General features: G+C 38.4%; 1 protein-coding gene across 3 annotated transcripts in view; it reads right to left on the bottom strand.

Moving 5' to 3' along the window:
* Nucleotides 1-27,277, bottom strand: part of CSMD3 (CUB and Sushi multiple domains 3) — a 1,171,353-nt gene that overhangs the window by 316,459 nt on the left and 827,617 nt on the right. For all 3 annotated transcript variants that reach the window (XM_065399724.1, XM_065399725.1, XM_065399726.1), the window contains 4 exons: nucleotides 27,028-27,184; nucleotides 21,717-21,908; nucleotides 17,385-17,511; nucleotides 16,025-16,227 (listed from right to left, as the gene is read on the bottom strand). In XM_065399724.1, the coding sequence (XP_065255796.1) occupies nucleotides 16,025-16,227; nucleotides 17,385-17,511; nucleotides 21,717-21,908; nucleotides 27,028-27,184 (679 nt within the window). The remainder of the gene's footprint in view (nucleotides 1-16,024; nucleotides 16,228-17,384; nucleotides 17,512-21,716; nucleotides 21,909-27,027; nucleotides 27,185-27,277) is intronic.

Below are 27,277 nucleotides of genomic sequence, written 5' to 3'. Positions count from 1 at the left end.
CCATATATTAGAACAAAAAGAATCCTAACAAAAGTACTGGTCCAGTTACTAGATGGAAATGGTAATATTATCAATAATAATAATGCAGAAAAGGAAAAAGTGTTCAATAAATATTTCTGTTCTGTATTTGGGGAAAAGCCACATGACGTACTCTTCTCATGATGATGATGATGACGACGACAACGATGACGACAATACTCTTTACATTTCAGCAGTAACTTATGAGGTTGCTAAACAGGAGCTACTAAAGTTAGACATTTTTAAATCAGCACATCAACAGAGAATTAGCATTCAAGAGTTTTAAAGGAGTTGGCCGAGTAGCTTCCTAAACCATTAGTGTTGGTTTTCAGTAAGTCTTGTAACATTGGGAAAATACCAAGAGAGTGGAAGAAAGCTAAAAGGTGTAAACGGGATTGTCACAGGTGTTGCAACTTCATGCAATATTTTGGGGACCATATTATGGTAAGTGTATGAATGATTTATGTAACACTGTGGGCCAGGGATTGTGTGTAACTTTATGAAAGGGTTGCCACAGTTCCATCAAGAACTAAAACCAGTAGGGGACAGATAAGGTGAATTACATAGGTTACTTCCACAGAGGTATCAATTACTGGGGATGGTTGCATATATTGGCTCAAACTATTTTTTTCCAGAAAGGAACATACAAAGAAAGGGCACTTGATATAAAAACGCTGGGTTTAAACTGACTCGAGATCTTCTTTTTTCCAGCAAACAGACAATCCATCCATCTGTTCAAGGGCCTCATCGAATGCAGAAGAGTTGGAAAGACATTGGCCTCCCAGAGCAACATAACACTGATGGGTGATCTCTGATAAACTTTTAGCTTGACTATAGGAACTTTCATTTTTTTACCTGTTTTCTCTGTAATGCTTTTATCTTGAGAATAAAGATGCTTGCTTAGCAAGAACAAGCTGGTAACTTGTAATGGCTGGCAATACACTGTTCATAGCCCTCAGACAGAGGGATCACCGTGTATGGCAGGAAGCTGTGTATACTTAAAATCCTGGTCAGGAGGGAGAGAGAAATGGGTCTTTGCCCAAGAGAGGTGACAGCTCGGAGTTAGAAACCTTAAGTGGGTGTCCTCTAGAGACTACAGAGGGGAAATACAGGTGCAACTACCCTGAAACTATGACAGGAATTACCTAGGTAATTATAGGCCTGGCAATCTGACACTGATCCCAGGCAAGAAAATGGAGCAGCTGATACAGGACTCCATTAATAAAGGATCAATGACAATCAACATAGGTTTATGGAAGTTAGATCCTGTCACACTAACTTGATATACATTTTTGATGAGATTACAATTTAGTTAATAGAAGTAATAGTGTTAATATAAGACTTCTATAAAACATTTGACTTGGTCTCGCATGACATTTTGATTAAAAAACAAGAATGATACAAAATTAACATGACAAAATGTATTTGTCAATGGGGAATCATCATTAAGTGAGTGTGTTTCTATTGAGGTCCCTCAGGGATCGGTTCTTGGCCCTACGATATTTAATATTTTTAATCAATGACCTGGAAGAGAACATAATTTTATCACTGATAAAGTCTGCAAATGGCACAAAAATTGGGGAGTGTTAAATAATGAAGAGGCCTGTCATTGATGCAGAGCAATCTGGATTGCTTGTTAAATTGGGCACAAGTGAACACTATGTGTTTTAATAGTATGTAAAGATGTGTGTGTGGGGGGGGCTCTATACTGGGAAGCAGTGACTCTTGGAAAATATTTGGGGGTTGCCTTGAACATGAGCTCCCAGTGCAACACTGTGGCCAAAAGGGCTAATGAGATCCTTGGATACATAAACGGGACTCTTGAGTCGCAATAGAGAGTTTGGCACTGAATTTGGCACTGGTGTGCCCACTCCTGCAATACTATGTCCAGTTCTGGTGTCCACAATACAAGAAAGATGTTGATAAATTGGAGAAGGTTCAGAGAAGAGCCACAAGCGTAATTAAAGGCTTAGAAAACGTGCTTTATAGTGATAGACTCATGGAGCTCAATCTATTTAGCTTAACAAGGAGAAGATTAAGGGGTCACTTGATCACAATCTGGAAGTACATGGGGAACAAATATTTCATAATGGGTTCTTCAGTCTTGCAGACAAAGGTATAACAAGGTGCAAAGGTTGGAAGTTGAAGCTAGACAAATTCAGCCTGGAAATAAAGCATTAAAAGTTTAACCATGAGGATAATTAACTATTGAAACAAGTTACCAGGAGTCATGGTGGATTCTCCATCCCTGGCAATTTTTAAATCAAGACTGGATTTTATTTTTGTAGTTCAAAAGAAAATTATTTTGGGGAAGTTCTCTGGCCCACGTTCTAAGAACATAAGACTGGCCATATTGGGTCAGACCAATGGTCCATCTAGCTCAGTATTTGTCTTCTGACAGTGGCCAGTGCCATATGCTTCAGAGGGAGTGAACAGAAGAGCGCAGTTTATTGAGTAATTCTTCCTCTATTGTCCAGTCCCAACTTCTAGTACTCAGAAGTTTAGGGACACCCAGAGCATGAGGCTGCATCCCTGATCATCTTGGCTAATAGCCATTGAAGGACCTATGGTCCTTGAACTTATCTAATTCTTTCTTTCTTTTTTAATCCAGTTATACTTTTGGCCTTCACAACATCCCCTGTCAAGAAGTTCCAGAGGCTGACTGCATTATGTGAAGTACTTCCTTATGTCTATTTTAAACCTGTTGTATATAGGAGGTCAAACCAGATGACCATAATGATCCTTTCTGGCCTTGAAATTTATGAATCTATTAATCCATGAGGCATCGTATAAAATACATATTCATGGAGTCATCTAAATAATCATGTACTGGTGTACATTCTGTAAATAAAGTTGATGAGTGACATCTTATTCTGTGACTATGTCAATCATTTCTATCTCAGAAAGGAAATAACTTATTCACGGGGTTCAAAGGTTCCTGACGATTCAGAAGCCATGACAATTTGTTATTTGACTGTTACATCCAGGAGATGACAGCTCCATGTATATATTTTTTCAACTTGGCATTGTAGGTGTAATAATGGGCTCTACCACTGATAGTGTCAATTTGTAAAATGTATCAAGAATGCATGGCAACTGTATTATAATTAAAGGGCCTGATTCTCTTCTTTTATACTGGTATAAATCAGGAATAACACCACTGAATAAGTACCACAGTGTTTTGATTTTGGGGGGGAGGGGTTGTTTGGTTTGTTTAACTTTATGGAATGCATTTTCAGGACACAACCTGAAACTTCAAGCTTCTCAAACTCCATTCAAACTCCAAGCTTCTCAAACTCCAAGCAATCTAGAACCCAGAGCATGTCAGACAAAGACATTTCCAAAACAAGTTTATTCTTAACCTGTCTAAGCCCAATGTGTGTTTCCAAACCCTATGCACCTTATTTAAGTCTTTCCATAAATTGGGGTACTGTATTTCAAACTCATATTGTCCTGAACCCAGGGCATTCAGGATCCAGACATACTGCAAGATGTTTCAAAAATGCAAGCTGCCTCAAACTTGAGCTAACACCTTTACTTAAGTGTAGACTTCAAATCTCACATTTACCATCCCAAATCCAACTTTTAGGAGCAGCTCTTCTCTGAAGAGTAATGGTGCAAAATGACCACTCTACTGTCAAACTGCACCTGACATAGCTGCTGAATTACTGATTAAAATACATTCTAACTACTTTTAACTACTGTAGCTTCTTTTGATCCAATACAGATTTGGGAGCAGTATCAACAAAATCATGAACTTAATTCTGATTGTAGTGTGTGTGTGTGTGTGTGTGTGTGTGATTGGAGTGTGTGCATGTGTGTGTGCATGTGTGCATGTGTGTGCGTGTGTGTTTGCTGTGTTTCCCAAGTTTTAGAGCCCATTTAAGTTTTCAGAACTGGCAGTTACATAAACTCCTGTTTATTGGGGTTACAGATTCCTTGACATTGTCCTGGATCCAAACTGAGGAATTATTAATTATTAATTATTATTATTACAGATGTACTTTGTTTCTTTTAAGAAATAAAATAAATGGATAACAGGCATGGGGTTAATACATTATACTACATTATTTTTTATTTACAAATTTCCTACAGATGGCTGTGAACAGAATGGATTTTAAAAGGAAAAAAAATACTGCACAGCCCTTATCAAGTCTTATTGGATAATTTTCAGAGCTTTTTCTTTTCCAGTACGGCTCATAATTACATCTCTCTCTCTAAACACAGCTATGCACTACTGAATGCTTTTTATTCCTTAACATTTTGTTCACAGCTTCAAAACAGTCCCAAATTAAATAATGGACATATGGTTTCAGATACTAGGCTCAGCCAGGCAGATCACTTCCACTACTAGGTATGGGAAACAGCATAGTATGAGTTGCCATACAGCACAAAGTGCCACCAAACACATTTGGCACCTATTTTATTTCAACAGAGCACTTTTTCCTTTTAGAGAAATTGGTGTCTATAATGTCTTCATTTGCACTTACACCATTTTTTTCTTCCAGTTATGATTGACCACAATGTTTTCAATCACTTTATACCAGCTCTATCCCCTCTTTAGATGTATGTGACCCCTGCTTGCTTGGAGTGACACTCCGTCCCCCTCTAGTGGTGGCTATGCCAGCTAGAGATTGATAAGCCTGTTACAGCCTTGGCTAAGAGACGTGTGTTTTAGCTCTGTAAGTCAAGGCTTGTGCATTTGGATCAAGAGGTCACAGGTTTGATACCCACTGCCATGCCCCTATGTTGGTTGGTGTGGCATAGATATATATACACACACAAATCTGATAGCAAATAACCAAATTCTCTGAAAGGAAAAAAAAAAAGCTCTTTGCTCAAGGAACGTTCCCTAGACGTTGAGAATCACCCAGTAACTAATCTCCCTTATTTGGAAAAGATTACTAAGAAGGTTATAATGAGACAATGTTAAATATATATCTGAAGCCCCCAGATTTTATAGACTCATGTCATTCTGGTTTCAGAATTTGAATGGAACGATATGGCACTGAGTTTGCACTGGTCTCATCAGTCAATACCATTTTCTCTAATCTATCCTACAACATTTCTCTATCTACCTACTGGGCTCCCATTACCTCAGACATACAGACCTTCCAAATATTTAGCAAGATAGCTAAATATTGTGAGGTAGGAAATTATTGTCCCCAATTTACTGATGGGGAACTGAAAGACACAAAGTCTGAGGATATGTCTCATTGCAATGAAACACCTACAGTGTCCCATGTCAGCTGACTCAGTCTCATGGGGTTCAGACTACGAGGCTGTTTAATTGTGGTGTAGACATTCAGGCTCAGGCTGGAACCAGACTCTGGGACCACATGAAGGGGGCGGGTCATAGAGCCTGGCTTCCAGCCCAAGCCTGAACTTCTACACTGCAATTTCACAGCCCCATAGCATGAGCTCTGTGAGACTGAGTCAGCTGACACAGGCCAGTCGTAGGTATTTAATTGCAAGGTAGACATAGCCTGACTCACTTGACAAAGAACAGACAGGAAATATATAGTAGAATTAAGCCCACATGTCTTTGAGTCCCACAACAGTGTTCAGACCAGTGGTGGGCAACCTGCAGCCCGCAAGTGGCCCATCAGGGTAATCTGATTGCGGGCCGTGATATTTTGCTGACGTGGACCATCCACTGTCCACAAGCATGGCCCCTTGCCGCTCCCAGTGGCTGTGGTTTACCATTCCCGGCCAATGGGAGCTGTTGGAACATGCCAGAAGCCTCAACTGTATAGTACACAATAGTTTATGACTATATATACTACATATATATATATATATATAAGCAGTTTGGAGCTAAGATTGATCTTTAAGATGTCAGACCCCTTTGAACTCAACTAACTATTTAAAAGATGATCAGAAGACCCTCTGCTTATTTTTAGCTCCCGCGCATGGTACTTTCACTCAGTATATAATAATCTGTATATAACACTTTTCATCTGCGGATCTCAAAGCATATTAAAAAGACAAATATCATCCCCATTTTACAGAAGGGAAAATTGAGGTACAGAACAGTAAAGTGATTTGCCCAAGGACAAACAGCAAGTCAGTAGCAAGACCTGAAAAAGAACCTATTGTTTCCTAACTTTCTGTAGTTCTCCATCTACTCTCCACATTTCCTCTGTATAACCAAGATAAGACTCTATTCCTACAGAAAGACTTAGAGCTTGCACCAAGTCAACTTCCAGCAACCTTAACTGAGAAGTTCACTAACATGCTGTGACTTTTCTGTAGCGGGCTGTTCTCATAACTGCAGCAGAATAGACTGTAGACTAATCAATATAGTATGGGAACCAAATACAAATACAATATGCCTAACTAAGAAGAACTCACATATTAGTCAGGTGGTGAAAAAACTTCTTTGCAGGTGGAGGACAGAGAGCAGCATGCCCAGGCCTCATGCAGCTTTCCTCCCTAATGGGAGCTGCTCCTCAGCCAGACAATCAAGATCCCCTTTATGTACAGTAGGGGCACTCAAACAACTTGTTTTATTACCTGAAGGCTACTATGGCTGGCCAGCTCCCACCACCACTTTAGACATTCAAATACTATGGTGAATGGGGTCATAAAAGTATCCATAGGCAGACCCCTGTAATGATGTTTCATTCAGCAAGTAGAAGAGGAAGTGGCATCCAGAATAGTTTAACCCATATATCTCAGAATCTATTTTTCCTGGCTATTGTAAAATGAAAAAAATAAAATACATGTTATAATCTAAATCTTCAAAATATTTTAGTTGCCAACATTTCAAAGCCACTGACTCATACCAATTTATTCCTAACGCAACATTTAGACTGTGCACCATTTAGATCAGATGTCAACTTTAAATAATTTAATGAAACAGAAATTATTAACAAAAGAGAAAGGATTAATAAGGAAGATACAGAGAACTCTGTTAGAAATACAGCATAAGAGTATTTCCATTCACTATGGTTCAGCATTTGGGTCAGAGAACAGATTTTTTTTTTTCCACTTTCAGTTTTGTTTTGTTTTGTTTGATAGAAAACTATTAGGTTCTGGGGTGATTTCCATTAGTAGGTGACGAAAGCCCCATTGGTTCATCACTTTATTAAGGGCCAGATTTGTTATCTCAGATGTGTTGTACACGTTTCCACATAGCTTGAAAAGAAAGAATGCTAGCAGATTTGTCAGGATTCAAGATGTGTTTTACAAAGGAGAAATTAAAATTTGGACTTTAAACATTAGTTTGAGGGACAATACATTACTAATCTAGAATCAAATGCTTCCCTGATTTATGACATTTTCATGACTAAGCCAAAATTTACTCTCTGTCGTACATTTGTAAATCTAGAGTAACTCCACTGAAATCAAGAGTTTTACTTGGGCTTTACAGTGGTGTAAATGGGAGCAGTTTGTCCCAATGGGGTTGCATATGGTTTAAGTCAGGACAGAGTTTGAGCCTTAGGGTTCATTTTAATTAAAATTGAAATAAATACTCAAAAATTGATATCTTCTGCAAAGACAGGACCAAGGAAACCATTTTTTTTCTTCTGTCAATTGTTAGTTGTTCTCAGATAGGAATACTACGGCTTAAAGTACCTTTGGCTACAAGCCACCAACAGGATGTTTTATGTGCAAACATTAATTCACAATATCTACCTGGATAGAGAAAACACATCCCATATACTACTAATCTAAGAGTGAGGAAGAGCTAACAATTACTGCTGCTGCTAGTACCAATCACTAACCTGTGACAGGAATTGAAAGCTTTTCATGGGCACCAATGTAACTAGCTGTAGTCTTACAAATGATTGCTAGCTTGAAAGAGAGAGATGGGCAGCAAGTGATGGAAGAAATAAATCCATAGAACAGCTTCATATGTTTAAGTCTTTCAATGGTCCAGGCGCTCTTAACAAAACAAAAACATAGTCCCAAAACTCAGGAGTCTATACATTAATGAATATTTCTGACAGGAAATTTCTCTCAAATCTCTGAAACCTGCACATCAAACACCAAATTAAATTTAATGGAGTAATTTAAAGCCTACTGAAATTGTTAGATCAGGCCCTGAAAGAATAGAGGTGAGAAAAAATGTCTCTTACAGCGTAAACAACAGGAAAAAAGTCTTATCTTTTCTGTTTAAGGGGGTGAAAGAGTAACTATACATTAAGGAGTGACACCTGTACCAACAACGCTGTAAACTGTAAAGAAAACAACCCAGTAGTACAGAAAACTGCTGAATCTCAGAAATCCTTTCTGAACCCCACTGAAGATTAAGGACAGCTGCACTATAAGTCTCTGCCATTAGAGAAATACAGCACAAAATTGCAGAAATTTCATCTCAGGAAACCTTCCCAAATGGAACTGAGTGGGCATATGGGGTTGTCCAAGCAAAGTGGAGAAGCAGAAAATCTGGGGGACAGATGCGGTCATAAATCAGTGACCAGAGAGGGGTACAGTGCTAAGCCTGGGACTCTATTAAAGGTTGTCTACTATTTACAAAATCGTTTGAAAAACATGTATTGTTAGGAGATTACAATAGCTTATATTTTAGCTCTTCAATATCTCTCTTAAAAGTCAGATATGGGTTGTAATAAAACATATTTAAGATATTTTCATATACGTATACAATATGTATTTTAACTTGATTTTTTGGGGGTGGGCGGAGTTAAAATACAACTGGTATTGTCAGGTTAACTATTACATGGATATGGGTACAATGTCTTGTTTCAATATATTTTAAATATTAATTATAAACAACTCAAACAATATCACACAAAGAAAAAGTACAACATGGTCATTGTAATTGTGCCATTTTAGACTCACAATCAACTGAAGTTAGTTGGTTCATCTTTAGTTGTTTGGTTATTTAATTTGTGTATTTGAGGTTTGGGGGGGGAAGAGGGGAAATTATATATATATAATATTATATTATAATTATAGTGTCTGATCCAAAGCCCACTGAAGTTTACTAGAGTCTTTCCATAGACTTCAGTGGACTTTGGATCAGCCCAATAATGAAACAATATATTACAGACGGATTGAAATTATGCTCTGGAAGTCAGGAAAGCAAACTTTGTTTAAAGAAATCTTAGAAAGGCTATCTTCCAACTCCTTGAATGATGCCTTCACTTCAAAAACCATATCTCTCTCTACTATAAATTACTTTTTAGTTGCAATGCAGGCAATGTCAACTGAAGAAAAGCTTTTTGATTAATGTTAATTCATCTGTCTGGACCTGGATTGTACAGTTCATGTCTGAGGCAAAACAGACATTTAATCCTTTCTCTTTTTATTTCATTTGTTTGCAGGACCCGATTTATGCTTCATGCAGATTCTTATGGCCTGAAGGGAGTATTCCTAATTTTTATTTGGGATATTCAAGATCAGAATGAGGCCCAGGGTAACCTGTCTCAGCCAAATGACAAGGAAAATGTGATATTGATGATCCCTTCATGTTTGTGTGCTACATTTGAACACATCATTGTAAAACCATTCTCAGTAAATAGTGTCATCCTCAGATTCATGGCTTGGAACCTTTGGCATCAGGTTTTTAATTACATCATGGATTGTGACCCTCTCTCTTAGATGGGATGTCCAAAATTCTAACGTTGCAGTACCACTGTTGACTTTTCAAACACTCTCATTTTCCTGAAGTGCCTGCACACACACAGTTTTCAGTCCACTCTGTTTTTATTACACTTTTTCCCACTATTTGTTATTTACGTTTCAGTGGACACTCCTTGCAGTTTCATTGCCTCCGTTTTATTTCACATGGTCTCAAAGGAGTCCATGGAAGTTTGAAATTTATTTAGTTTAAAATTAAGTGATTCCAGAAGTTCTGTTATTGAAGTTGCCCATAAGGTGTTGGAAAATGAAGAGGCCACCCTGGGTCTAAAGGAGGATGCCATACCTATGACTTGCACTCCCCATATATGAGGTGCAAAGTCTTGTGCACATAAGGCATTGGAAAACGCAGAGGCCACCCTAGCCTTAAAAGAAGACTTCAGACCTATGGCAAAGTCATGTCCATCACCCTTAAAATTAAGATATGGTTTAGGCATTTTTTGTTCTTTGTTTACATTAGATTTTTAAAATGCACAGAGATTTTGAGTTTCAAAGGCTTGAACTTATTTTTCCCCTCTCTAGTTGAGGAGTCCAGATACTGACTGGAAGAAAGATGATTTAATAAGGATACCAACATCAACCTGGGAAGCAATTTAGCACTGTGGGAATGTGGTTGCTAAAGTATGTATCATATATGAAGCAGTAATGCAGAACACTCTCTAAAGGAACATGTAAAACAAAAACCCCACTCCAAAATGTTGTGAAAAATGTGCCTGGAATCTAGAAATCAGGACAGGAGGCATTTATTATTCTCTAGCCTCCTCACAGGAAATGCTACTATGCCAGAACATCTCATCTCCCTTGTCTTCTTTTCCACCTCACTGCAATTGCCTCTGGTCTGGCCTGTGCTTCTATTGTCCTCAGATACCATGGCAAATGGAACAATACAAAAACAGGCTGACCTTCCATTCTTTCCCCCTTCCCAGCAATGCAACATAATACTAATCTAGAACTGCTACAATAATAGTGATTGTGTGTAAATGTATTTTTTTATATATATTACCTTAAGTAATTAACAAAAATACAACTATTAATTATTTTGTGGAATACTTCTAAAGCATGTCACAGACATTTACACACAATCACTATTATTGTAGCAGTTCTAGATTAGTATTATGCTGCATTGCTGGGAAGGGGGAAAGAATGGGAGATCAGCCTGTTTTTGTATTGTTCCATATTTTATATATATATACACACCTCTACCTCGATATAACGCTGTCCTCGGGAGCCAAAAAATCTTACTGCGTTATAGGTGAAACCGCGTTATATTGAACTTGCTTTGATCCACTGGAGTGCGCAGCCGCGTCCCCCGGAGCACTGCTTTATATCCGAATTCATGTTATATTGGGTAGCATTATATCGAGGTAGCGGTGTGTGTGTAACATATATATATGTTAGATTCATCATTTTAATGTCATGATATGTTCTTTTAGGATAACTTTATCAATATTAAGTTTATCCTTGATTTGGATTGGAATAGACAGAACAGTAACAGATAAAGTGTTTGCCCAGGCCCCTGCAGTGACAACTGAATATGTCAAAGCCACATTTACTTGGGTTTTATGAGCGTTATTAAAACTATTTGGAGGAGAATTATTTGAGGAAACTTAGGAGATGTTATTACATAAAATAAACAGAATGGGAGCAGAGGAAGTAACATTTTCTCGAAGAAAAGGAAAGAATTTTTAAGAATAAAATATACATATCTGAGTAAATCTTTCGGTCGTCAAGAGTCTTGAATTCTCTGTTCACTTTCCTTAGATAATTAATATTAGTTTGAGGTTAAATAGCGTAACAAAGCATGCAAATGATGTTTGATCTTTTCTGCAGTACATCCATCTGCTTGAAACAAGGCATGTCTAGCCTCAAACCATGAAAAGTAGTACAAGTTACTGAGTCAGGATTTCCTGTCCTATAGTAATGACCGTTTGGACTTGATGATTTACATTATTATAAAAATAGCCTGGCCCTCAAAAGATTAAACTCACAGAGACCTAGATGTTTTTCCCATTAAAGACAAAGGTAAAATCCTCAGTTTTCAATGGGAGCAGTACGGGGTACAGAATGGGTACCAGTTACAGACTGTTGGTCTGATCCTGCTCCCACTGAAGACAATGGGCCATTTACCCACTTTACAACTCAAATAACCTATGTTAAATGAGCACTATTATGATTGCGAAGTCAAGTACCCAAAAGTTAGAAAATGCCAGAATTAAGGTTGCCTGTGCAAATTTATCCTGGCTTCCTTGTCCATATGCATTATGATTCAGTCTCTAATTACGTCATCATCAAGCTCTTTTTTCCTCACATACCCATGCGTCATTCAGTGATCAGACTGAACGGTGCTCATTTAATGAGCAGCTACTCAATATTTTGTTTTCTCCTTATTGTTCAAAGTGTGGCCGCAAGCTTTTTTTTTACCGCAGGCTGTTCAAACTCTGCACTGAAGATAGAATTATTCATTTTGTCATGGGCTTTTCTATGGCACTCATCACTATAGTATTCAAATGCTTCACAAACATTAATTAATTTAGCTTCTCAAAACCCATGTGAAGTTAGGGGTGGTATTATCCCCATTTTACGGATGGGGAGATGAGACACAGAGAGATTAAGGTCAAAAGCAACCACTACTTTTGGGGCCCAATCTGAGACACTTCGAATTGTATTGCTTCAGAGTACTTAGCATTATATAGCACTTTATATACTCAAGCTCAGCTCCCATTGACTTCAGCTGCAGATGTGAGTGCTCATCAATTCTGCAAATCAAGCCCAGGGTTTCAAGTTGAGCACCCAGAAAATAAGGAACACCCAAGTAATGACCACCTCCAAAAGTCTGGTTTAAGTGACTGGCTTAGCATCACACAGAAATTCTGTGGTAGAGACAGGGATAGAATCCAGTTTTCCAGGGCAGCATTCAACTCCCTAGCCCTTCTTCTCTTCCTGAAATCACCTGCTTCATTCACTACACATCTTCCATCTTCTACAAGAAATGAGGTAGAGGTCCTACAGACAACAGCCTCCTCTATTACATAATCTTCATTCATCCCCCAAAATGGGCTTATCATGTGAAGTGAATAATGTAAGGATCCCATGGGAAAAAAAGATTATGTGATTGTGTAATTAAAGACAAGCATAATGTTTACGTACAAAGGGGCTGAATTAAGGTAGCTCACAGTCTGCCATCCTCAACCCCCTCCCTTGTTGCCCAGCCAGTCCCAATTCTCCACCCCCCATGACAGCTCCTTGTCAAATCTATCTCTCCTCTCTCTCACCCCTGCTCCCTCACTGGTGCCTAGTCCCAGTCTCCCCTGCCCCCAGACCCTCATCTGATTTTAGTGCCCCCCAGTCAACTGGGTCCCAGTCTCCCAATGTCAATTCCCTCACTGAATTCCCCTTGACTAACCAGTTCCAGTCTGCACTACCCCTCCCTCACTAATCCCAGACTTCTCCCTCAAAAGGGGGAGGGATAGTTCAGTGGTTTGAGCATTGGCCTGCTTAAACCCAAGGTTGTAAGGTCAATCCTTGAGGGGGCCATTCAGGGATCTGGGGCAAAAATCTGTCAGGGACAGTACTTGGTCCTGCTGTGAAAGCAGGGGACTGGACTCAATGACCTTTCAAGGTCCCTTCCAGTTCTATGAGATAGGTACATCTCCATATTAAAAAAAAATCCTAGTCCCAGTTTCTTTTCCCTCCAGTCCACCTCACCAGATTCTTTGTCCTAATCTAATCCTTTCCCCCTGCCCCGGTCCAGCTTTTGGTTTCTCTACATTGGACTCAGATTGCTTCCTCCTCCATTCTACTTGGGTGCCAGTAGGAAGCCATTGAAAACACTGGAGAGACAGACTTCCTGCTTTCAGTTCCAGTGCCCAGCCCCCAATATGGCCCAGAGGAACTTGGAGCAGCCATTACAGGAAAAGTCTGTCTTCATCCCTATAGCCCTTGGCTGGAGCATGCTCAGCTGCTTTGAATAAATGGGCGTGCACAGTCTGGTCAGTGCTAGTAGCTGTTAGAGGTTTGAGCATACACAGTGAGCACAGAATCTTTGAGGACTTTAGCTGCTAATATCTAAGAAGTCTCTATTGAACTGCAATTTTTCAAAGGCTTATAACTTGGATACATTTCAGCAGATTTTCACAAGGATAGAAAAAGACATATGCCTGACACAAGGGCAACTCCCTGCCAAATTTCAAGTCCCTGCTCCAAAGCTTGGGAACACCAGAGCATATCAAAGAAAAATCTAAAGATTTTATTTTTAACATGGACAAAATAATTTATTTTCCCCTAGCCTAGTTCTTGAAAATGGCTGAACAGTTTTGGCTGAGAGAGAGAGAGAGAGAGAGAGAGAGAGATTAAAAAGTTCACCCTAATGCAGACACTTCCATGTAAAATTTCAGCCAAAACAGTTCAAGTTTGGCAAAATTTTAAGCAACTAAAAACAAGGTATTATAATGAGAAGCGCAAGATAACATTAATATCAGATGGTGCTGCCAGCTCTGCATATAGTAAAGTAGATACAAGAATGATAACTATTGTTTAATCTCTCTGTATACTATATATATAATACAGTATACCTCCTTCTATATGCATCTCCTTTTCTTTCAAGATCACTGTGGCATTACACCCTTTTTATTATTAACTATTTTCTAAATCTCTCTATTCATATCTATTGCACAATCTATAAATGGAATCAAATTCTATTCTAATTCATTGTAGGCAATAATTTTGCTCTGGCTATCTCATCAGTTGCATCCATTGGAGTCATTGAGTTATGCACATGCAGTTTTGTAGCTATGTCACAGAATACAGAGTTGTACACAACTGATAGTGAAAGTGTGAGCATCCCGTTCTAATAATAAGCACTTAATTTAACTAAAAAAAACACTCAGTATCATGCAACAGAGAGTCCTGTGGCACCTTTAAGACTAACAGATGTATTGGAGCATAAGCTTTCGTGGGTGACGTGAAGTTCCACTCTGATAGAGCATAGGAGGCTTGTCAGAGGGGAGATCCTCTCTGCAGTACTTTGCCCCTGCCTCTCTCCCAGCTCAAGCACATTTATCCCATCTCTCTCCACACACAGGCACAATTCCCCCATTGTCTGTACTCAGCCTCATGCTCCCTCTCTCTAGCGATATGCTCCTCTATTGACTAGCTAAATGACCAAGCACACCATTCTCCCACCATGTCCCTCCAGAACATATTACCCCAAATACCAACTAAGAAAGTGTGATTAAGGATTGAAAAGGTAGGCTGCCTTCGGGTATGTATAGGAGCATGGTGGAGTAGGGCTGTGTGAGATAAACAGTGGGGACAATATTTTGAGGGATGTGGGCAAACCAGGTTCATTTATGTGGGGGGAGAGGGATAATCAGGATTTTGTGTGGGGAGCCACATGGCTGTAGAAAAGAGCATGAGACTTCCCACCATAGAAGCCTCTACCATGGCTGTAGAAAGAGCAGGGACAGGGACTTCCCACCACAGATTCACACGTCATATTCACCTCGCCCCCGAGCTACTCATCTCCAAGGTATTTGTGTGTATGTACGTGCACATACATATGTATGAATATTCTTACAACAAAGTGAGTGGGATTATTATCAAATATACAGAGCCTATGTTAAGCATAGTTAAGGAGTGTCAACGCTGCTGAAGAAAATGATACTACTGGATCCAGTCTTTCAATACTTATCAGAAAATACTCTTAGACTTTCTTTGAAGTTTGGTAGTTTTGCCTTAGTAAGTAGATCAGATCTCATAACTAATGGTTTGTCACAGTAAAAGATTTGGAAAATGATTGCTTGGAAAAATTAGTAAAAAAAATTAAAGTTATATTATTTCTTTGGTTTAACCATTAAAAAAGTAGTAACATTGGAGTAACAGTTTAAAACCACAATCACACTGCCTGGTTGTTAAACCCAGTAGATGAAGCAGTGCAAGAAGGCAAGCAGGAGAGATCCATTGCTCTTTCTTCAGCACCTCAGCCAATCCAAAGGCATCAGGTTCTCTGCACAGATCTTTCTGAAAGCAGTTATGCTTCCTCCAATTCCTTCTTCCATAGATCAGAGAAGGGTGGAATCTGTGACACTCCCACCTCCATCTCCTTTGTCACAAGCCACTGGCCCTAATTATGAGCATTCTTGCTGTCTCTCAGCTGCCGATGAAGCCATGCTAACATAGCAAAAGTCATGGATTTTTTTTTAAACCATGGAAACAACAATTTCTGCCACAAACATGACAAAAATACAGCTTTATAATACTTACTACAATTTGGAGGCTTATTCTGCTTCTATTGAAGTCGATGAAAATTATGTCATTAACTTCAATGAGAGGAAGAACACGACCACAACTGGCTCAAGGAGCACAATATAAGATTCTATTTAAAAAAATATTAACTTACTTGAAAACTGGATGGCGAACCCAGATTTGCTTATATAAAAGTCTGTGTCGAATTGGATAGCCACTATGTTCAGTGTGCTGTGAATGCCTTCTGGAATAAGAGATCCACTAATTTCCTTGAGTAGCATCTCATTTTCTGGTGGCCCATCCCAAACTCGTAATATATCATGTGATGCTTCGGTATCGAAAGCAAGAAACTGGAGGCTGTAAAGCACCATGATAGTTCTGTCAGCTTGTTTGTTTCCCCCCCACCCCTGGAAACATCTCTAATTATAATATTAAAATCAATATAGCAAGTAAATCTGAATTTACACAAATATTTCTCCATATTGCTTTTGATACTATGAACCATAAAAGTAAAGAGGTGAACATACATTAAACATACAAAGTATTTTGATAATGGTTTGAATTTTTCTTTGTATCTAACTATATTTGAGTTTACTTACAATACTGGTTGGGCTATTCAAATACAGGTTGAACCTCTCTAGTCTGGTACCCTCGGGACCTGACCGGTGCCGAACCAGAGAATTTGCCGAACCACGGGAGGTCAATATTTTAGCGAGCAGGTCTCTTTTTATTTTTATCTTGCCAAGGAGAATAAACAGAACAATGCTTGTAATGCCGCCTAGCCAAGGCTTACTGGCTCTCTTCATAACAAAGTGTTAGTGTCGTTACACAATTTTACTGTTTTGGGACAAGTAAATAAGCAGATAAAGCATAAAAAAACATAAAATAAAATCATGCCTGACCACAGATGTTGCTGAACCAGAGAGTGCCGGACTAGAGAGGTTCAACCTGTAATCCAAATTATTATTTTTTTTTTAAAAGAGCATTTCAGGTATTATTTTCTTAGTCATATTAAAATAACATCATGTTATATATATCAAAATCTGATCAACACAAATTAAAATGTACCCATATAATTCTTTTGGAAATACATATGTTGTTTCAGTCAAGCATCTAATGATAAATTGTGATCAGATGCTTGACTTGAAATTAATTACTAAGATGCCACCTATTCCCTCCGATGTTTCTCTTTTTTCACTTTGTCTTATGCTGGCTGGGTCCAATGGCTTTAGAGCCATATACTCTGTGTATGTGTGTGTGTAGGTACATGTGTTTGTGTGTTTTAACAGCTACTGGTTCTAAAACTAATCATACTATTTTAACTAATGAAATAATTTTACTACCTAACCCTACAAACCCTCACTCACAAGAGTAATGACAATCAGATTTGAGATGGGCTTAAACCAAAATCATGGATCAGACTTTTGTTAGACATATAGGCTTGGATCCACCTTTTGAGGATTGAATCCTTCTCTATCTCAAACATAAGCCCATATTTGCTTCAATTACAGTACCTGACAATATTTCCTGGATCTACTTCAATCATCCACATACAACGCAGATTATTGTCATAGGGAAAAGGATAGCCAGGAGATAAGATTCTTCCTGATGATTCTCCTTTAAAACGGCCTCCACATTCAGCTAACGAAAACACAATTTGAATTACATATCATTTTATCACATTAAACATGATTCTCCCAAACTATGTTTATATATTGCTGACCATAAGCATGTTATAATTTCATAAAGTGTTGAATCCTAACACAAGACTGAAGGAGGACTTAAAATGCTTTGGAAAGATAAGGTACTGGTGTATTTTTACTCACATGTTTATGTATTTTGCTATAATTCCTATGCTTTTCTGATAATTCTGAAGGCAATACAGTCATTATGGAACATGCCATGCCATTTATTTTTAGTAAGAAAAACTCCCCAATGAAAACAATGCAGAACTTAGCTTAACAACTGAAAGCATGACAGAGCCATAAAGCATTAGGAGTAAAATAAATAACAGACATGTAAGAAAGAAAGAAAATGCAAAGTAAGAGAGGCAGAAAAAAACTAAATAAAGCCAGAATATACAGGCTGAAATTAAAAGTTTGGGCTTGAAAAGCAAAGTTGTAAAACTTTTTACCAAAGATGTATAATCATAGCAAAGCTACATTATTTCTTAAATGACAACAGACGGTAAGTTACTCCCTATTAGCTGGCCTCAGCCAATCATTAATCAAACCTGAATAATTCATAATCTTTGTAGCCCACCTCTGAGAAAACCTAATTTTTACAAAGACCCCTCAGGCCTTTTAAATCTCCTTATTTTGCTTTCCTTCCTTTTAAATCACTCTAATGCTTTCTCTCTTGGCCACACCAATGCCAAAATAATGCTTTGATTAGATCTCTTGGTGTAGTTAAAATGCAGTTCAATTTTGATTTAACATCACCTAAAATATTTAGTTGGGAGATTTATTACCTTATGTGACAAAATTTAATTGAAACAGCACTCTTGATTGATTTCCCGACATAGTAGAAGCACATTTTCAGAGACAGGTAGTCCCTTCAAGCTTCTCATATATTTTTAGGTATTTTCCAACCTGATAACCCCTACAAGGTCTTTTGAGAAATACTCCTTCGTGACTATTCAAGGCAAAGAATGGGATTGATTGTTACTCTCACTGTAGACTTGGGGCATAAAATGAGTGCACTGTGAGAATAATATTATTTGTTGGCAGAAGAAAATAAAATAAAAATTATATTTGTTCCAAGAAACAATATTAGAAATTCTGTTCCAGATTTGAGGATAATGACAATGGAATGATTTTCCTCTCCTCACCATAAGGAATAGAGTATGACATAAACTGTTCATGGCAGTGGCAAACATACATTTGGTTCATTTCTGGTTATTACGGCTGCATGAAATTGGTAAAAATACTTCCATACATTTTCCAACATTTTGTTTGCATCAATGTCATGAAGACTTTTTTTTGCATTGAAATGTGAACATTTAAATTATTAATCTGATTCTGACTATAATGTCAAATTAAAAAACTTCTATCTTTTAGACTTTTTACTGTGATACTTTTAATTTAGTATTATTATTAATTATTATTATTAGAGTTCTAAATTTCAAAACCTGACAATATTTATTAGAGATGAGCCATGATCTCAAACTTCAGGTCAGTATCAAGACTTTCTCTAAATTCAAGAATGTTTGAATCCAGGGGCTTGGTATGGCATATTATCAAGAAAAAGCAGGACACAGCCACAAAGTCCTGATTCAGAGCTCAACTAACTCACAATTTGAAGGTGACTGGATCTGTTGTTTTGATTCAGACTCATCTCTACTTTAGAACTTGTTCACTTCGTCATTATTGCTGGACACAACTGAACACAATACTTTTAGTGATCTTCCTTTTCTATGTAGCTTAGCTGCTACATTGCTTGGCTGGGTTTCATCATCTTTTTTAACCAATTTCTTCAGTTTGTACTATTATTAAGACATCATTAAGCTCTGACAGTACACTTGACAACATACAAAGCCCAGAAGACATGGAGCTACGTGGAAGACATAGGATATATAATGTATTATTTAGATGTATTCTATAGATCTACATTTTGGTCTTTATTTTATTTAACATGAATAAGCAAATTATATTAAGGAATGTGGAATCAAATAGCATCATTTTATAGTCGCTGTCAACACCTACTTTTCTTTTCCTCTTCTTACACCTTGACTATATACAAATCTCGCACTGGTTTCACTAAAGTTATTTTAAGAATCTATTTAGCCAAACCAGTACAAACTCCTGGACACACTTAATTAGATTTATAACTGGCGTATAGCAATTTAACAAACTCTTGTCTGGATACATTTAATTTGGTTTACAACTGAAATATATCTTCAAAAATAAACTGAATTGTGGATCATCATAGAGGACAAAAGACTTTGTTGATTGCTCTCCTCCACCCTATGAAGACAAGATATGTAAGTGAATTCCTCCCATCAGATGAGCTGGCAGCTCAGAGAAGGAGGGAAGGAATAAAGATCCCTTACAAGGAGAAACTGCATCTCTACACTGCTGAACTCGAGGGCAAGGTTTTATAGGCATAAGCAATAGATTCCCCAGTGTTTAGCCTGGGTTAGCTGTAAGGGATATATCCAGCTTGCTTATTATAGAAGCTTCTATTACCTTTTGAAACTTAAGCCTAACTTATTTATGTGTGTGTGTTTACAAGCTTTAATCCTGTAAATAACTCAATTTCCTTTTCATAGTTAATAAATCTTTAGATAGTTTATTATAGGACTGGCTACAAACTTTTTCTTTGGTATGAGATTTAAGGTGCAATTGACCTGGGGTAAGTGACTGGTCGTTTGGGACTGAAAGTAACCTGAATATTGTTGCAGTTTTTGGTATAAGAGACTATCTATCAAAAAGACAACTTTGACTAGATGACAAAATAGATCGGAGTACCCAAAGGGACTGTCTGTGACTCCATTGGTGGGCTGTTATAAGTGCCTGAGGAGTTCACACTGAATAAATGGCAGGTGGAATCTAAGTATAATTTAGGGTTTGTGCCCTGCTTCTTAATAGTCTGTCCTGAGGTTCATATTCACTACCTTGAGACAGCTTGGCAGCCTTCATGACTCCAAGTTGGTAGATTTGCTGGCCCAGGAAGGACTTCTTATCCAAAAGGAGGGAGGGATAGCTCAGTGTTTTGAGCATTGACCTGCTAAAACCAGGGCTGTGAGTTCAATCCTTGAGGGGGCCATTTAGGGAACTGGGGTAAAAATCTGTCTGGGGATTGGTCCTGCTTTGAGCAGGGGGTTGGACTAGATGACCTCCTGAGGTCCCTTCCAACCCTGAGATTCTATGATAATCACTAGTTCTAAGGACCAACAAAATTTTGGGATATTTTTGTTATGATGACCAATTACTAATTTGAAAGATATGTTTAATTCATTTGAATAGTATGCTTATTCTTGGCTAGACAGGATCTTAGAATGAATGGCTGTGCAGAGGCATAAGACAGAATAAGACACCTATGAGTTTTCCACAGAAATTAAGTCTGAGCATAAAGGGGCATGTGCAAACTTTTTGCCTGTTACCCCCAACCCCCTCTTGAAAGAATGTGGGCAAAGAGGAACATAGATGGAGCCTTGGCTTCCATCCAGCCAATGACAAATTATTATCCCTTCCTCTCTCTCCCCGATTCCCAAATCATAGAATCATAGAATATCAGGGTTGGAAGGGACCTCAGGAGGTCATCTAGTCCAACCCCCTGCTCAAAGCAGGACCAATCCCCAACAAAATCAAATAAGCAGGCATGCCTCTTCTTCCCTGCACTATTTGTGAGGCAACACACTATGTGTCACCCTTTATATAGGGCAGTAGCAAAACCACATTCTAACCACCCTCCTCCTGTTGTGTACTACAGTATTCTTAATATTTGACATTTGCACTCTATTATGTAAAAATATTTACATGTGAAAAGTGCTTTATAACTAATCATATTCATGGAATATACTGACTGGTTTTACAAATAGTTCAGCAAGTCAAGACTGTAGATATCTTTTCTAAGTTATCTGTAAGTGTTAAAAACTACAAGGAACTCATTTCACTACAATTTCCATGATGCACTCCTGATAAATATTTACTTTCCTGATTGTCTAGCTACATCTTTCAGATGCCAAGAAGTGATATATTTAGCAGGTTCGGACAGGTTTGCCAGATCACACACATACAAAATTAACAAGCTTCTAGAAAACATAAAAGCATAAGGATCTCTCTTTCTTTTTTTTTTTTTTAAACACAGCAGAGTTTTCATTAAAGTTAAAAAGAGTCTACTACCAATACAGGATGGCAGAGGATAGTCCCATGCCCTTCTTTCCCCTGTCATACACTTTAGAAGGCTACTTCCATGGAGTGTGTAACCTGGATTGCATCCATAAATGATAGTACTGCCAGCAAAGTGGCCTTGGTCACTGATCTTGTATCCAAATTGTGGCACACCAGGATCCTCACAGTGTGAAAGCTCAAAATCTGTAATAAGAATAAAGAGTGGAGTAACAGAATTAAAATGATAACACATATTTGTGAAATTAAACACTTTTTGTCTTCCAGTCTGAACACAGCATATTTTTTATTTTTCATTTGGCAACACATTTAAGGTTTGTTTGGTTTTTTTTAAAATGTGACTAGAAAGCTGGCTAGATTGTCGGGCTCAATGGGCAGTGATAAATGGCTCGATGTCTAGTTGGCAGCCGGTATCAAGTGGAGTGCCCCAGGGGTTGGGCCTGGGGCCGGTTTTGTTCAACATCTTTATTAATGATCTGGATGATGGGATTAATTGCACTCTCAGCAAGTTCGCAGATGACACGAAGCTGGGGGTAGAGATAGGGTCCATAGTGACCTAGACAAATTGGAGGATTGGGCCAAAAGAAATCTGCTGAGGTTCATCAAGGACAAGTGCAGAGTTCTGTACTTAGGAAATAAGAATCCCATGCACCGCTACAGGCTGAGGACCGACTGGCTAAGCAGCAGTTCTGCCGAAAAGGACCTGGGGATTACAGTGGATGAGAAGCTGGATATGAATCAGTGGTGTGCCCTTGTTGCCAAGAAGGCCAATGGCATATTGGGCTGTATTAGTAGGAGCATTGCCAACAGATCGAGGAAAATGATTATTCCCCTCTAATCGGCACTGGTGAGGCCACACCTGGAGTATTGCGTCCAGTTTTGGTCCCCCCACTACAGAAGTGATGTGGACAAATTGGAGAGAGTCCTGTGGAGGGCAACAAAAATGATTAGGGGGCTGGGGCACATGATTTACGGGGAGAGGCTGAGGGAACTGGGCTTATCTAGTCTGCACAAGAGAAGAATGAGGGGGGATTTGATAGCAGCCTTCAATTACCTGAAGGGGGGTTCCAAAGAGGATGGAGTTAGGATGTTCTGAGTGGTGGCAGATGACAGAACAAGAAGCAATGGTCTCAAGTTGCAGTTGGGGAGGTCTAGGTTGGATATTAGGAAAAACTATTTCATTAGGAGGGTGGTGAAGCACTGGAATGGGTTGTCTAGGGAAGTGGTGGAATCTCCATTCTTAGAGGTTTTTAAGGCCCAGCTTGACAAAGCCCTGGCTGGCATGATTTAGTTGGGGTTGGTCCTTTGATCAGGGGATTGGACTAGATGACCTCCCGAGGTCTCTTCCAACCCTAATATTCTATGATTCTAAAGTTGATAGAAAAGTACAGGATTTTCAAAGGGGGGCCTAGGCAAAATATTGTGATTCTCTGCGAGACCAATCCAGAAAGTCTTCTGGATTGGGCGCGTGTGTGTGTGTGTGTGTGTGTGTGTGTGTGTGTGTGTGTGTGTGTGTGTGTTTTAAAGAACAGATATTTTTTCAGGTAGAATTTTCAAAAGCACCTAAGTGATTTAGGTGCTTAAGTCCCACTTTCAAAAGATACTAGGGCACATAGGACCCTCAGACTAGGTTTACACGGCAATCTATAAGTGTGACTGCAGCATACATAAACTACTTAGATCAAAGCTATCTTAAGTAACAATAGCAGTGAAGTCATGGCAGTGCAGGCAGCTACAACTTGACTATGTATCCAGGGTCCTTGGTGGGCAAGGCTAGACTTTGCAGCTGCAGCTTTGCTGTTATTATTACCGGAGCTAGCTTTGATCTTTAACATGTGCTGCAATCATACCTCCAGCCCGACTGCAGTGTAGACATACCCTAAGTCTCACTGGAAGTCTTTGGGCCCTGCTACCATGCACTAAACATTCTGTAGTTTTCTCTAACCTACCCCACTTTGAAACAAGAGTAGATTAAAACACACTATAGTGGTCTATTAGTGAGTGGCAGCAGGGTTCACACTGACATCTACTGCATGGTAGATTTACATCCCAGATTCACATGAACTAAGTGTTTGTGTAAACAAGTCCTCAATGAATGACATTAAACAGGCTTTAATTTCTTCATGCTGTTTGATTTTCCTTAAGAAAGGTTATAAACTTTCCTATGTTTAAGACATAGCCTTCAAAAACTGCACGTTTTTAGTGAATGTGCTGTTCACCTCTTCTTACTGCAGCTGCTATGCCTACGGCTCAGTTAGCCAGTGAAATACAAAACCTTTTGATTACTCTTAAATTGAACTTGAACTGACCTAAAAAACAAAAACAGCAAAAAAATTGAGGGTGCCATACATTTGGTTGGCAATTGCTTGTTACAAAGTGTAATGCACATATATGTGGTAAATTAAATTACAATAAACTGTAGCACTATCAGTGAATAAAAAAGTGCATTGATAATAGTCTGAATTGAAAAGCAAAGTATACCGAGTTTAATTTGCTGAGATTATCAATATTCTGAAAAAGTCAGAATTTTCCTTGTCTTTATGATGTATTTCAGATCACATTCCTTTCAGTTGAGAACCATGAAATCTTTTTTTTAGTGCTGAGTAATTACATGGCTTGAAATGGCTATATGTACTATAAATACCATCTACTTCTAAAATGTTACAATAACTTATAACACAACACTAAAATTAATTGTCCAATTATCATGATGACACTTTGATTTAGTTTGACAACGAATGTGTAGGCGCTCATTAGCAAAATTGCAGAGCATGGTTGTTTGTTGTTGTTTTCTTTTCAAGCTTTAAATTAAAACCCTCTCCTTTACCAAAGCCACACTGTTTGAATACAAACAAGCTCTTTCATAATAGTTAAATACGTAAGGGTTTCCATTCTAATCCTGCTTTCAGAAGCCCATGACTTTCAGAACTGGGGGATTGAAAGGTACAGGCTGATCCCAGCCTGAAGATGAATTGTTTGGGAAAGTTTGCTCCAAAACAATTCTGTCACTTCTGAGAATAAGGGGAGTAGGACAGTGAGATAAAAAACACACTTGTCTATTACAAAATTCCAGCTGGGGTTAGAAAATTGAAATATGGCCAAAAATTAGCTCTCGTTTAGAAGAAGTGCATGTGAGTATTCCAGTGAAAATTGCTTTTTGATTTGAACAAGTTAGGAGCATCTGGGAATCTCATTCTATTGGAACACAAGCAAATTTTAATAATAGCACTTAGCTCATAATGTGCATAGGTAATAAGGGCATACGGTGCATGTGTCCCAAACATTCCCACATATGGCTGAAGAGGAAGCAAAGAAAATGTTCTTCACTTCCACCATCGCATGCACAGTCTCAAATTGAAGAACTGTGCTGAGTGGTTGACAATTTGCTCAACATTCACACTCTCCACTCAGTTACTAAACTATGCTTTATTAATTGTGAAGAATTTTCATTTACTTTACAATAAAACTGCTCAGATTTGGACTGAGCTATCTATTGACATGGAAACAGAAACATGACTTGGTAGGTTAAATGATGTGTCTTCTCTACTTGAGTTTCAGCCAGTATGGCTCACTGAGAATATGGAGATGACAGGGACCTTCATGCCATAACCTGTGAGTTGGATCATTGTTCTGTCTGAATGCTGAAGGCCAAGAGGGAAGTACTGAGTCCCATTGTTGGCCAAGATTTTCATTTGTTACCCTGAGGGTGTGGGGAACAGGCATGTGAGGTCCATGTTTAAGAATCTAACTCTTGATGTTGGCAATGAAGCTAACTATTGACTTGTGTCCCATCACCCATTTTCTGGGAAAGTCACTGAGAAGGCTGTGATTAGAACTGGTGAATAATGAATATTTTGGTTCACTGGCAGTTCTGAAAAATTAAATAAAAAAGTTTTGCTGTGGATCAAATCAAAAACAAATTTTCAACTAGTTAAAAAGTCAAAAAAAACTTTCTTCAGGCATTTTCACAAAAGCAAAGGAGGACTAGATTCATAAGATATTGGGGGGAGGGAGGATGATGACGACCACCTCTCTTGTAAAAATAACAGGAGTACTTGTGGCACCTTAGAGACTAACAAATTTATTAGAGCATAAGCTTTCGTGGGCTACAACCCACTTCTTCGGATTCCAGTGTTTAGGGTACATGCTTAGGATGTGGGAGATCAAGGTTCAATTCCTCTCTTTAGCTGATGAGGAAATGGGACTTTGAACTTAAGTATCCCACTTTACAGGGAAGTGTTCTATCCCCTCGGGTAAATCTTTCTCAATCTCGCCTGTTAAAGCTGTTTCATTTGCTATAAATAATTAAATATTCCTTGGAGCAGGAATTTGAAGTAGGGTTTCTCACATTGTAAATGAGTATCCTAATCCATCACGATCTGAAGTCATTCTCACTCTCTTTCCCTCGCCCAATGATTATTCATTATCATTCATAGTGGCAATTCATAGCCCTTTATGTTATGGTTTGTTTGTTTATTTTCAGGGGACTATGCCCCAAGGAAAATTTAGCAAAACAAAACCGACATAATTTGCTTATGCCACAAACTCTGTGAAATGTGTATAGTTTCACTTTGGAAATTCCAGCAAGTCAATGACATGTATAATAATACTGAAATTCCATACCTGATCAGACCAGTTGGTTGTCTAATCCAGTATCCTGTCTCTGAAAGTGACCGGTACCAAATGCTTCAGAGGCAGCGTTTGTTCCCCCATCAATAGACAATTATACAGTAACTTATCCATGGGGATGTTTCCTGGTAATTCTAGGTGGTTAGTGGTTGGTTATGTTGTGAAGCGTTCATTAGGTTTTTGTATTTATTTTAAGACTAGCTACTATAATTTCAGATTTTTTTTATTCATGTATTCATATTTAATCCTTCTCTGAATCCTATTAAGCTCTTACCTCTATAATATCTTGTGACAATGAGTTGCACTGTATAATTTCCAGACTAGAATATTTGAGTAATACAGAAGCTAGAGTTCCAATATAATAAATGTTTGATTTGGGCAGAAAGTTGAAAAAGATTATTTTGAGAGAGTGATGAATTGGTGGCAATATTTTACCAGTTTTTATCATCATTTGAATTTATGAGTAGGAACAATGACTGTTTCATGCCATGAACAACATAAATTACTTGCATCTGAAGAAGTGAGGTTCTTACCCACGAAAGCTTATGCTCCCAATACTTCTGTTAGTCTCAAAGGTGCCACAGGACCCTCTGTTGCTTTTTACAGATTCAGAATAACACGGCTACCCCTCTGATACTTAACATAAATCCATTATTCTATTTGTCTACATACTTACGGGTGTAAACAAGCTGAAAACCTTCATCAGTTCCCTCTGTATCTGAGTTAAATTCCAACCACAGATGATTTGAAGTACTACTTAGTGTCAGTCCTCTCAATGAGGCCCCAGTAAATGCACCCAGCAGGTGAGCTGTGTTGTCTTTTCCATCATATATCTGTAAAACAAATGTGACTTGTACAATTAAAAAAAAAATCAGTTACAACGTAATTGCACACATCTCTATTAAGTGGAAGGATGCTTATTGTAC

This window comes from Emys orbicularis, chromosome 2 (assembly GCF_028017835.1).
Source record: "Emys orbicularis isolate rEmyOrb1 chromosome 2, rEmyOrb1.hap1, whole genome shotgun sequence".
In the NCBI taxonomy this organism is placed as follows: Eukaryota; Metazoa; Chordata; order Testudines; family Emydidae; genus Emys; species Emys orbicularis.
The sequence above is the reverse complement of the archived record's forward strand: the minus strand, read 5'-3'. Positions and strand labels throughout refer to the sequence as shown.